This window comes from Carcharhinus amblyrhynchos, chromosome 30 (genome assembly GCF_965287045.1).
Source record: "Carcharhinus amblyrhynchos chromosome 30, sCarAmb.v2.hapA, whole genome shotgun sequence".
Classification (NCBI taxonomy): Eukaryota; Metazoa; Chordata; class Chondrichthyes; order Carcharhiniformes; family Carcharhinidae; genus Carcharhinus; species Carcharhinus amblyrhynchos.
Window position 1 is genome coordinate 18,153,220 of NC_137353.1, and position 13,970 is coordinate 18,167,189.

General features: G+C 44.2%; 1 protein-coding gene across 1 annotated transcript in view; it reads left to right on the forward strand.

Annotated features, from left to right (window-relative positions):
* Positions 1 to 13,679, forward strand: part of LOC145360032 (uncharacterized) — a 36,550-nt gene extending 22,871 nt beyond the window's left edge. Inside the window, exons 5-8 of the mRNA XM_080214930.1 lie at positions 5,162 to 5,260; positions 5,942 to 6,033; positions 6,889 to 7,026; positions 10,407 to 13,679. Coding sequence (XP_080071056.1) covers positions 5,162 to 5,260; positions 5,942 to 6,033; positions 6,889 to 7,026; positions 10,407 to 10,760 — 683 coding nt within the window. The 3' untranslated portion in view covers positions 10,761 to 13,679. The remainder of the gene's footprint in view (positions 1 to 5,161; positions 5,261 to 5,941; positions 6,034 to 6,888; positions 7,027 to 10,406) is intronic.
* Positions 13,680 to 13,970: the final 291 nt, after the last annotated feature.

Here is a 13,970-nt window from a genome sequence, read left to right on the forward strand (position 1 = left end):
CATGGAGTCTTCAGAAACTTGATGATTAACTTCAGCGACACTCCTGTGAGGGACCTGGGTTTGATTCCTGGCTTTGGCCGCTGTCTGTGTGAAGTTTGCACATTCTCTCCGTGTCTGCGTGGGTTTCCTCTGGGTGCTCTGGTTTCCTCCCACAGTCCAAAGATATGTGGGTTAGGTTGATTGGCCGTGCTAAATTGCCCCTAATGTCAGCAAATTAGCAGAGTAAATATGTGGTATTACGGGAATGGGGCCTGGACAGGATTGTGGTCAGTGGGGACTTGATGGGCTGAATGGCCTCTGTGCTGTAGGGATTCTATGATTCTATGCTTTCAGCTGCAGATGGGCTGAAGCAGGGTCATGGGTGCAGAGAAGGACAATGTGATGGAGGTGGAAGTAGGGGATCTTTATAATGGCCAAGGGCAAAGGGTTTAAGCAGGGGTGAGAACCCTGGATTTGGGCTTTCCAATGTATGTGTGGAAGAAATTGCAGGCCACCAAGGTTTAGAACATAAGAACATAAGAAATAGGAGCAGGAGTAGGCCATCCAGCCCTTCGAGCCTGCCCCGCCATTCAATAAGATCATGGCTGATCTGTTGTGGCTCAGTTCCACATTCCCGCCCTCTCCCCATAACCCTTAATCCCCTCGCTTATCAAAAACCCATCAACCCGCGTCTTAAAAATATTGAGCGAGGCAGCCTCCACCACCTCAACAGGCAGAGAATTCCAGAGATTCACCACCCTTTGAGTGAAGAAGTTCCTCCTCAACTCTGTTCTAAACCGCCCCCCCTTTATCCTGAGGCTGTGCCCCCTAGTCCTACTGTCCTTTCTGAGCAGGAAGAGTCTCTCCACCTCTATCCTATCCATCCCATTCATCATCTTATATGTCTCAATGAGATCTCCCCTCATTCTTCTAAACTCTAACGAGTACAAGCCTAGTTTATTCAGTCTCTCCTCACAGCTCAACCCCCTCAACTCCAGTATCAGCCTAGTAAACCTCCTCTGCACTCCCTCCAAGGCCAAAATATCCTTGCGTAAGTGCGGCGACCAAAACTGCACACAGTACTCCAGCTGCGGCCTCACCAATGCCCTATACAGCTGCAGCAAGACCTCCCTACTTTTATATTCAATCCCCCTCGCTATGAAGGCCAGCATCCCATTCACCTTCCTGACCACCTGCTGCACCTGCAGGCTGGGTTTTTGCAACTCATGCACAAGGACCCCGAGGTCCCTCTGCACCGTCGCATGCTGCAGTTTTTCGCCACGTAAGTAATAGTCCTTCCTACCATTATTCCTACCAAAGTGGACCACCTTGCACTTGCCAACATTAAATTCCATTTGCCAGTTCCTGGCCCATTCGCCCAGCCTATCTAGATCCTTCTGCAGACTCTCCACACCCTCCGCGCAATTTGCCGTTCCACCAATCTTGGTGTCATCAGCAAATTTCGACACCATACACTCGGTTCCCTCCTCCAGATCATCTATATAAATGGTAAATAGCTGAGGCCCCAGGTCCGACCCCTGGGGCACTCCACTAGTCACCAACCGCCAATCTGAATAGCACCCATTGACCCCCACTCTCTGCCTCCTATTTAACAACCAGTCCTCTATCCACGCTAACACCCCACCCCCAACTCCATGCCCCCTTACCTTCTGCAATAACCTCTTGTGAGGTACCTTGTCAAACGCCTTCTGAAAATCAAGAAAGACCACATCCACCGGCTCTCCTCTATCCACCGCACTAGACACATTCTCATAGAACTCCAATAAATTTGTCAGACACGACTTCCCCTTAACAAAACCGTGCTGCGTCTGCTCTATCAAGCAATTCCCCTCAAGATGCCTTGCTATTTCCTCCTTGATGACGGATTCTAACATTTTACCTACAACAGACGTTAAACTAACCGGCCTATAATTCCCTGCCTTTTGCCTGCCACCCTTCTTAAACAACGACATAACATTAGCCGTTTTCCAATCTTCCAGCACTTCCCCGGAATCCAGCGACGTTTGGAAAATAACCACCAAGGCATCCACTATCACCTCCGCCATTTCTTTCAGAACCCTCGGATGCATTCCGTCTGGTCCTGGGGACTTGTCCACAATCAGTCCCTCCAGTCTGTCGAGCACCGCCTCTCTAGTAACAATAATGTCATTGAGACCCTCCAGTCCTACCACCTTTCCATCGCTAACACCCGGCAAATTATTCACGTCCTCCTCCGTGAAGACCGAAACAAAAAAGTTATTCAAGACCTCAGCCATTTCCCCATCCCCTACCACTAAGTCCCCCTTCTCATCCTCTAAGGGACCAACGTTCACCCTAGCCAGCCTCTTCCTTTTTATATATTTATAAAAACTCTTGCTATCCTTTTTTATATTAAGCCCCAGCCCAGCTTCATAGTTTCTCCTACCCTTCTTTATCAACTTCTTTGTCAATCTTTGTTGACATTTAAACCTCTCCCAATCCTCTTCTCGCCCACTACTCTTAGCTACTCTAAATGCCTCCGCTTTTAACTTAACACTTTCCTTCACCTCCTTCGTTATCCACAGCTTATTACCTCTCCTCCTATGGTCCTTTTTAACCATCGAAATAAATTTCTGCTGAGCACCAAGAAAGATCTCCTTAAAGATCCTCCACTGCTTCTCAGCAGACCTACCTTCCAACGCGCTCCCCCAGTCAACATTTGCTAATTCCTCTCTCATCCTACCGTACTCCCCTCTGTTCAAACAAAGGACGCGTGTCCGGGAACCCACTTTCTCCTCCTCCATCTGCAACAGAAACTCCACCATACAATGATCACTCTCCCCAAGAGGATCCTTCACCACAAGGTCCCTAATTCTACCTGCCTCATTACATAACACCAGATCCAAGATAGCTCGCTCCCTCGTCGGCTCCAACACACACTGTTCAAGGAAACTATCCCGGCAGCATTCCAAGAACTCTTCCTCGAGCCCATCGCGTCCAACATGGGTCGACCAATCAATATGTAGATTGAAATCCCCCATAATTATCGCCGTTCCATTCCTGCACGCCGCACTTATTTGCGCGTTAACAGCCTGCCCCACCTCCAGATCATTATTTGGGGGCCTATAGACGACACCCACCAGTGTCTTCCTCCCTTTCCTGTTCCTAATCTCCACCCACAACGATTCCACTTTCTGCTCTTTGGTTCCTATATCATCCCTTGCTACCACCCTGATGCTATCCTTAATCAGCAGAGCTACGCCCCCCCCTTTTTCCTCCCGCATATACTTCCTAAACACTTGATACCCCTGGACATTCAGCTCCCAGTCCCTGTCACCTTGCAGCCACGTCTCTGTAATGGCCACCAGATCGTATCCATTTGTGCTGATCTGCGCCACCAGCTCATCCACTTTATTCCGAATGCTTCGTGCATTCAGATAAAGTCCCTTCATCCCAGCCTTCACCTGGACCCTATTTGCCAGACGCCACCAACCATACCCACGCCCCCTACTCCCTTTATTATTGGGACATCCTCGGCCTCTTCCCTTACCTGTACCCTCTCCTTAACTTTAGACCCCGTAATGTCACCTACCCTCGCACCTTCCCCCCCATAATTAGTTTAAAGCCCTGTCTACAGTCCTATTTACATGATTCGCCAGGACTCTGGTCCCAGCACTGTTCAGACCAACCCCATCCCACCTGAACAGGTCCCACTTACCCCAATACTGATGCCAATGCCCCATAAATTCAAACCCATTCCTCCCACACCAATTCCTGAGCCACCCATTCACTTCCTTAATCTTATCAACCTTACACCTGTCTGCACTCGGTTCAGGCAGTAGCCCAGAGATAACCACCTTGTCGGTTCTACTTTTTAATTCCATTCCCAGCTTTTCATACTCCCTCCCCAGATCCTCAGTTCGCATTTTGCCTACGTCGTTGGCACCCACATGTACCACAACTACCGGATTCTCACCCTCCCATTCCAGGTTCCTCTGCAGCCCAGATGCGACATCCCGGACCTGAGCACCAGGCAGACAACACACCCTTCTATGCACTTTGTCATTGTGACAAAGGACAGTGTCAATACCCTTAACCCCACTATCCCCAGTTACGACTAATCAGGAAACAGGCTGACAACACCGAGGCTGTGAGGGTTAGGTAGAAGTAGTGGTGAGGTAGTCATGGTTATCATCAGCATACATGTGAAAGTTAATCCCTCTGTGGACAACATTGCCAGTGGACAAGATACAAGTGAGGATAGAGGAAAGGCCAAAAATAGGCTGGACGTATCGTTGGAATTATAGAACAGAAACTGTTGTTAGAGATGTTCTGACTCCAGTTAAGCATGGAATGGTAGTCCCACTGAGTTGGACAATGTAACAACAAAAAGTACATTTTGTAGACGAGGAATGAATAATTTCCATAAGAATTTTAATATCATAAGGATTAACTGGGACCCATCAGAATGTAAGGACCCATGAGCTGATTGTGTCAAATTATGTACCAATTTATGCAATCTGAGCTCTGTCAGACTAATCTCCAGAATAAGTAAGGCCTGACTAAATTTAACTCCATAGATAACTTGATGTAACGTAAGAAAATCATTTCCCTCTTTAAACATAAGTTCTCAGAAAGTATCTTTTGATATTTAAGGATGGCACAGTGGTTAGCACTGCTGCCTCACAGAGCCAGAGACCTGGGTTCAATTCTGGTCTTGAGTCACTGTCTGTGTGGAGTTTGCACATTCTCCTCGTGCCTGTGTGGGTTTCCTCCAGGTGCTCTGGTTTCCTCCCACAATCCAAAGATGTGCGGTTAGTTGATTGGCCATGCTAAAATTGCCCCTAATGTCAGGGGGATCAGCAGGATAAATACATGAGGTTATGGGAATACGACCTGGATGGGATTGTGGTCGGTGCAGACTCAATGGGCTGAATGGCCCCCTTCTGCACTGTAGGGATTCTATAATATTTCAGTATGTTTTCAGTATAATGGTTACATTACTTTCACTATAAATCTAATTATTTTATAATAATTTCTTAAAAGCAGCAGTATTGCAAGCTGTATCATTCAAACAGACAATGCTAATACCAGAAAGTTTCAAGGCAGAATAATGAAAAGGAAAGACTTGCATCTGGCTGACCCTGGAGTAGTTGAATGAATAGTACTGCTGTTCAGATGTGAGTATCACTGTGTATTCTAGGTCCCTGTGTGGCTGGAGTTGTGGGACATAAGATGCCTCGTTATTGTCTATTTGGAGATACGGTGAATACTGCATCTCGCATGGAATCCACTAGTTTGCGTAAGTCACCACCTCCAGACCGCCTTTTACAACAGTCTTGCATTACGCTGCTTGTGAGTAGCATTGCACACATTAATCATAATGTTATCCAAAAGAGTGACTCATACAAACGTACATATGAACAAATTAGGAGCAGCAGTAGGCCATTTGGCCTCTCAATCCTGTTCTCCCATTCAATATAATCATGGCTGATCTGATTGCAGCCTCAATTCCACATTTCGCTTACCCCCAATAATCTTTGACTCCCTTATTAGTCAAAAATTTATCTACCTCTGCCTTCGAAATATGCACCGACCCTGCTTCTACTGCACTCCAGGGAGCTATAGATTCACTACTATCGAGAGAAAACATTCCTTCTCATCTCTGTATTAAGTGGGAGACCCCTTATTTTTAAACTGTGATTTCCAGGACTGAATAGGTTTGCATATTTTTATTTGGGATCCTGATCTCTGCTGAGTGCTTGAAGTGGAGAATAGCTGTAAGCAAACCTTACACTCAGTCCCACTGACCCCCAGCCTCATCTCATCCCTCCCAACCTGAGTTAAGCTCTCCACCAAGGCCTGTTTTCATCTGTTATAGTCCAATGAACTGCTGTTTGTACCCAGTGGCTGCGGGGTGGGGTTAGGGGGTGGTTCATGGCTGCATGGTGCATTATGTAATGTGCTGTTTCCATTTTTGCAGCTCAGAAAATTCACATTAGTTCAGTTACGTTTGCTGCTCTGGCACAGGATGATGCCTATGAAATTGAACTGCGAGGTGAAACTGAACTCAAGGTAAAATCCAACTGCTCCATTTCCAGTGAAAAGACCTGTGAGTTTATTGTCACATTTACTCCAACTGTTCCTTTTTCAGTCAAGTTATTTTAATTCACTGAGACAACAAAGCAATTCTGTACACCAAATTTTAAAGAATTGGGGACAACTATGTTACAATGGCATTAAGTGGGATTGTATTGTCACTCAATGCTCAGAGTACCGTGAACGTAGCAACTCATACATACTGACTTGAGCTGTCAATATGCGAGAGTTATGATATGACATATCACATTGGTGACAAGTACACTTCCAGCTTTAGTTTTCAGATGATAATCAGAAAGTGTATTAAGCCACATGTCTGAGAAAAGTTCCTTTCTCATCTTTATTGACCCTGAAGCCCAGAATTGTCTCACAGCAGCTAAACTCCTTTTCGTCAAGAGTTGGACGTGAGCCAAAAGTGGCAGAGCACAAAGAAAAGGGGACATGTCCTCTCTCTGTCCGACTCCAAAAACTTTGTTAATAGCAGTGGACCAAGCAAAGCAATTTGCTTTGAAGAGTCTGCTGGTACAAATGTCAATGGAAGGGGGCTCAGCTTGGTCATAATACCCTCCACAAATAGACCAACATTCAGTGGCTAGTTTAGAGGTGGAAAAATGTAGACTAATGAGTGAGACATAAAATACCTCGTGATATTAAGATGTTCAGTCTGAATGATTGCCTAAACTGCCAGTGGAGAGAATTCTTGCCACAAATTCAGAAGTATATAAAATATCACCAGCATTATACAGTGGAATGTTGGTTAGGTCATTAAAATGAGCTTCAAGTTGTTTCCTTGCAGTTGTTTTGATAAGCTTGAGTCTACTCCTCCAACAGGGAAAGGGGAAAATGAAAACCTATTGGCTGATTGGGAACAAGAACTACAGTGTTCAGAATGACAGCCTGGTCTGTCACTGGAATCCGCGAATCAGAAAGAAAAATGAGAATGGAGACAGCATGTCATCAGTACGACAGGTGAGGATGAGTGAAGGTAAATCCAACAATCCAATCAATTAACCAATTATATCAGGTAACATTTCAATATTGGATTCACCATCTGTGAAAATTAAACCTAAAGCACTTCATTCAGCATCTTTACAACACAATAAACATTACCAAAAACAAAAACAGAAAAGATTGGGGGTGGAGTTTTATGAAAACATTCTAAGTGCGAGAAAACTGGAGTGTTTCAGACTTGTTTTCTGGGCAAGTTTAAAAAAAGCAGTCTTATGGCACTTAGTAAAAATAAAGTGCCAGGATGTGATTCTCGCCTATAGGGATGGGACAGACTCTAATCTCACCAGTAAAGCCGGCAGCTGCGCTCTCGGTGTGCCATTGCGCAAGTGCCCCAATCTCCTAGTGTACTGGGAGATCTCCTGTCACCCATAGACACTGGGAACGGCTGCTGATAGCTCCCCGTGTCCCCATCCTCCTTTGCTCTCCAATCACCACTCTGGACATCACCCGTCCCGGCACCTCCCCCACTACTGATCGCCAGCCCAGCTGATCAAACCCACACCCTGATCGATCAACCCACCACTCCCCCGCAGAGTTCTCTCCATCCCCTCACTTCCTCCCACTCCCAAGAGCTCCTCACTGTGTCCCCCCCCCATCATGGCACCACCTCCTGGCACTGCCATGATGCCCAGTGGACAATGCCAGGGTGCCAGCCCGACATCACTCAAGTGGCACTGCCCAGCTCTGCTCCTGGGGGCTTCAATGGCCTGTGTTCCCACTGGCAAGGCTATCATGTCTGACCCTGGTTGGTGAGGACCATATGTGCGGGTGAACAGATAAGGTTAAGGGAGTCTGGAGGATAGTGAACAGGACTCATGAATGACATTTAAATTATGTCATGAAAATTGAAATTGGCTTTGCACCCGATTTTGCTGGCCAACAGTTGCCGGTATGACCAGGAGAGGTGTAAAACCGGGCGCGATTCTGATTTTTTGCTTGTTGCCCAATCTTACCAGTTTGCCTCACTGATCGAACGGGGAGCCGAGCTGGTCAGATTATCTCCCGAAAATAATTAGCAGATCAGTGAACTGTTATGCCAACAAGTTAATGTTTCAGATGTGGAGTCTCCTAATGAAACATTTTAAAATGTTAACGATCAATCCCTTATCCTGAAGTTATAACCCCTTGGTTCCAAATTCCTCAACCAGGAGAAATAGCTTCACAGTATTTACTCTGGAATGTATAAACTTCTCAGAAGGTTTTACAACAAGATCATCTCGTATTCTTCTAAAGTCTGCAGAATATAGGCCCATTCTATTTGATATGTTTTTATTTCAGATTTCTGGCATTGCAATTTTTTTTGCTACCTTCACATTACCAGTTTAGCCAGAACCTGATGATACCTGAAGTCCTTCAAAAGAAGGCAGGAGTAGATGCAAAAAAAATACATTGCCCAAATGGGAAAAAACTAATTTCTCCTATAAATTGTTCCGTATAATTCCAGCAGGTGGCAGTGCTAGACCATATTCGAGCTCCTGCCATGATGTGATGGGTGAGATACAGTCTCTGTTTTCTGGCTGCCGGATCTCTGATGGACTGTAACTTTCAACTGCGGTAAAAAGTCTGACAACACCAGGTTTTAGTCCAACCTATTTATTTGATAATATACTCGCAAGCTTTCGGGGTTAGGTGACGAAGGGGCTAACCCCGAAAGCTTGCGAGTATATTATCAAATAAATAGGTTGGACTAAAACCTGGTGTTGTCAGACTTTTTACTGTGTTTACGCCAGTCCAACGCCGGCATACCCACATCATGACTTTCAACTGCCACAGGGATGGGTCCTTGAACTGGCTCATTTTCACCCCAGGGTTTCTGCCGTATTTGAGACAGGATATTCCCTTCACTGCTGTTTCTGGAGTAGTCCTGCTGAAACAAAGGCGGGTGGGAGCGATTTTCTGACCTTGCCGCGCCTGCACAGATTGTGCCAATCCTGGAAAATACTATGCGGGTCTAAAAATCTGTTCCGCACCCAGCGGAGGTCACGATGGGGAGGACGGGCGTGTCGGGGATCACGATGGGGAGGAGGGGTGTGTCGGGGGTAACGAATGGGGGGGGGTTGTCAAGTGTCATGATTTCAGCATGTTGGGAATCCATCAGGAAGACCCTGATGCTGGTGATTCCTGTTGGGAAGGGGCCGCCGATGAGGGGGGGGGGGGGTGGTGGTCCTGATGTTAATGGGGGGGGGGGCGTCTTCTAGTTCACTGAGATCAGGGCGCCCCTGTGAAATGGCAGCCAGGCTCACCGGCCCACCCCCACCTCCACCCCACCCAAAGTAACTCCGCACCTTGCAAAACTATCCCCAAAAATGACTGAGTATGGGATGATTGCTGTATCGAGCGTTCCTAAGGGAGCGGCACACATTGCTCCGATTTTCCTGCCATTATGACTGGGAAAATTCCGTCTGAGGAAGACGAAGTTTTGAAGCAACTGGCCTTGGAGATTGCCTTTGTTTAGACTCGTTCTGTGGCCCTCCTTTCAGCCTGTGAAGCAAGTGCCTGTGGGTGCTCACTTAGGCTCAAGGCGATTCGAGCTCCCACTGTCTCTGGGTGTCAAACAACAACAATGCGTATTTAGCTAACACTTTTCACACTTTCTAACCAATGAGGTGTTTCCGTAGTGTCGCCACCATTGCAAATTTCATATAAGCAAGCTGTCACACACAGCAATGAATATTGACCAGATAATCTTGGTCAGGACACGAACGATAATTCTCCACTTGCTCTTCCAAATTGTGCCATGGCATCTTTTCTATGTACCTGATGGAGGCAGTTTGGGCCCCGGTTTTGCATCACATCACAACGATACAGCTCTGAGGCATTAGTCGTGATTTATGTGCTTGGGTCCTGGACTGAGAGTTGAACCCACAATCTACTGACTCAAAGTTGAAAAAGCTACCAGCTGTGCCACAGCTGATACTACAGGGCATAAAGAGTTTAGGGCAGATGAGGGTCTGGGAAACTGCAAGAGAAGGTCTGAAACTGATGAAGGAACCCCAGAATTTGAATCTTTTTGTACTATGTTGGATATATTTTTAAAAATATTCCTCTTGTGTTCTTTAAAAAAAATGAATAAAAATTTTCAGTGTCGGAATAAATATTCTGACTCCTGTGAATCCTGTTGAGAGCTTATAAGATTTTAGATGTCTCCGGCAAATCTACAGATACTCCCCTCCAATGTCTACAACTTCCCATCTCCAAATATGAGTGAAAATAAAACAAAAGGGTTAAATCAGGCATAAAGTAATTACAGAAAGGTGTTGGGTACCTAATAGGAAGCAAGGAACAATGGACCAAAATGTTTATGGTTCTTAGTGCTTTAATCATATTTTTGTTCACAGTCAGGTACAAGTTCCTTTGTGCAGACACCGAGCAACAGAACCACCCCACTTTCCATTCTGGAGGTCAGTGCCAATGGGCATGCAGGAGCAAAGAGTCTGCAGAAAGCTGACAGCCAGTTAGCTCTCTTGTCACTACAATCCAGTGAACATTCACAACCTTACAGTCCGAATTCTGAGAATGGACTCGTGCTGCATGGCAAAAACCCAGCCCAGGAACAAGAACTCTACTTCAAAGCCACATCATTGACTGAACAGGAACCTTTCACCACCAAACATGATGTGACACAGACTGATCATGAAACCAGACAACTGGAGAAATCAGAACTTCTCCCTGGCTTTGTAAACTTCAGTTAACAAAGGAAACCGGCCACAATTAGAAACTCTGCCATAGCATTTAGATTTTATTGACACTAAAATATACATGGAATGGGGTTGTAGTAGTATTTATTGACTGACTGTAGTTGCCCTGAAGGAATTAATATTCATTGGCATTGGGGAGGTTTTATTTCAGACAGAAGTGGATCAACCACTTCTATATGGCACTGACTTCATTGAAGATTAAAGACAGGAAGGTATAACATGCAGTTGCCTGTTTCACACAATCTTCCAGAGTCAAAATGACCCCAGTTGGCCAGGCTGAGTAGAGACTGTAGGTTCCATTCCTTGATGGACATCATTGAATCAGTTGGGTTTTTATAACAATTTGGCAGCTTCATAGGTTACTTTTCTGATTTATTGAATTAAATTTCACAACTTATCACTGTACAATTTGAACTTTGAGTTGATAGTCCAGTGCCAGGTTGTCAAATACTAACCACTATTGCCTGTGTCCACATAGACCTTTTACCATCAGTATGCTTTACTTGTATTATAGATAATTGCTAGATTTTACCATCTGATATGGATCATGTTATAAATACACGTCACTGACATGCCATGTAGCTGCATTGTTTCCTACACTGGGCTAGTAAAAACAAAATTTAGTCTGGTGCAATATCTTTTTTTTCTTGATCTATTAAGCTCATTTTGCTATGGGAGAGAAGGGAGGGATTTCCCCTGATGTTGATATGAAGAGAGTGGTGGAATAGTGTACAGGCATTCCAGGATACATTTACTCGTTGCTTCTGTTTGCCTTTTAATTTAAGTTTGTGTTTACTGCAACTTTAGTTTTGCTATAAATAGGAAGTGTGAGTACCCGTGGGAAGCCTTAGTCAGTCCAAGTCTGATTCCTCATGGAGTACAACTCCAATGCAATGACACCCAAGCATGTTTCTGGAAACCTAGAAAGCTATGTGGAACTGGACTGCATGTTCAGACAGAGATAGGGGATCTGGGAATGGTGTTTAATAATTTAGGAGAGAACATCCATATCAGACTCCCATCTCACCAGACCACAACTTACGGTGGCACTGTGCCACAGTGGTTAGCATCACTGCCTCACAGCGCCAGGGACCTTGCTTCAATTCCAGCCTCGGAGTTTGCACATTCTCCCTGTGTCTGCGTGGGTTTCCTCCGGGTGCTCCGGTTTCCTCCCACTGTCCAAAGATGTGCAGGTTAGGTTGATAAATTGCCCCTTAGTGTCAGGGGAATTAGCAGGATAAATATGTGGGGTTATGAGGTTAGGGCCTGGGTGGGATTGTTGTTGGTGCAGGCTCAGTGGGCTAAATGGCCTCCTTCTGTACTGTAGGGATTCTATCATTGTATGAACTGCAATATAAGAGACACAGAAACCCTGGAATACAACAATATAAACTGATGTTTAATCTAGGGTATTCACAGCTCAAGACGTACAAAATAAACAGGATAAGGCCAGGGTCAAACCCATCCTGGGTTAAATGCTGACAGTTCAAACACAGCCTGGAGCAAGCCCTCACTATAACCACTTTATTAATGGGAGCTACATTATAAATGCTATTTTCAGGTCACTAGTTTTCCCACCTAAAGATAAATTAGCTATATACCTTGGCCATAGAATTAAAGAATTTGTAGTACAAAGAGAGGCTATTTGACCCATCATTGCTGTGTCAGCTTTTTGAAAGAGCTTTTCAATTAGACTTACTCCTTACTCTTTCCCAATAAACTAGAAAATTTCTCTTTTTCAGATATCTATCCAGTTCCCCTTTGAAAGTTACTATTGAATCTGCTTCCTCCATCCTTTCAGGCAATTGATTTCAGATCCTAATTTATTGCACAAATATGTTCACATCGTGCCTCAGGTTCTTTTCCAATTATCTTCCATCTGTGTCCTCTGGTAACAAACCTTCTACCTGTATAATTATTTAGCAGTTCCCTTGCTTTGGTACTCTGTTTATGAAGTCAGGCTACATGCTTTTAAATTGGCTTTATCGGTTTGATCTGCCAACTTTTTAAGATTGGTGTCGGCAAGTGTGTCCACTTCTCTTTATTCCTAGATCTCCTTTAAAATGGTAGCATTTAAATACATTATCTATCTTATTTAATATTAAGTTAATCACTAGGTGAAAAGCAGGACATCACATATCAGATACTGGGCTGCAGATGACTACTAATGTCTGCTCACTGGAATGAGTATAATAGACTGTAGATTTAAGCAAGTCTCCATGTAAAAGATGACAGAGTTATGAAGGAATTGTTTATTCAAAATACTTCTTCATTTGATGGAAAAAAATTGAGTTAATAGAAGCCATCTGTAAGCTGTAATCAAACGACCAGATATTTGTTCCTCTAAATTAAAAAATCTTAAACTTGAGTTGTCTCCTCCTCCCAATTTCATTAAACTAATCATTAAGCAAGGAAGACGAAGAATTGCAAATCTTAAAAGTTAAGATTTAAATTTTAGTCCCCACTTTATAATCTAACACCAGCAAAATCTGCATTAGAATCCTTCCTAGTTCATTTGTGAAAACAGATACTTTCAATTGGAAAAGGGATTATTAAAACAATTCTCTTCATAAGTGGACAGCTGAATATGCAGTCCTTTGATATGAGACCCCCACATATTTTGTGAAGCTGAACTAAATTCTGTTTTGTATCTTTGTTCTGTGTTCAGTTAGTCTCTCTTGTGTTTACACTTGCCCTTGTTACTTGGAGATATTTGATACTTGGCATCTGCCATGATTAGATTGTTCAGATTTGTTGTTTCATTTTCAAAACTTTTTTTTTGTGTCCTATAAACCTTCTGGTTATGTGTGTGGTATCTCACTGAGTGATGTGAGATTTTTACCCTGTTATGCTTTTGCTTGATAATTACTGACAATTATGTTGCAACTGTATTTTTTTTTATTTGTGTTATGCTTCAACTGCCTTCAAACATGTTTAATTTGTTTAAACAAAATAAAATCAAGCAACTTTGCATGCAGAATTCTGGGTTATTTGGAATTGACAGTGCTTGGCTGTATACCTCTCAAAGTGCACTGAACAACATGGTCCATTCACTATGTACAAGTCATGCATTGAATGGTAAGTACATACAGCCCATGGACTGAATGAGCAGTGAGTACACTCAGCCATCACAGTGAATGCTCTGTACATACTGTCTGTAATCAGCACTAATCTAAACATTTCACAGCAAGTCCCAGCCATCTC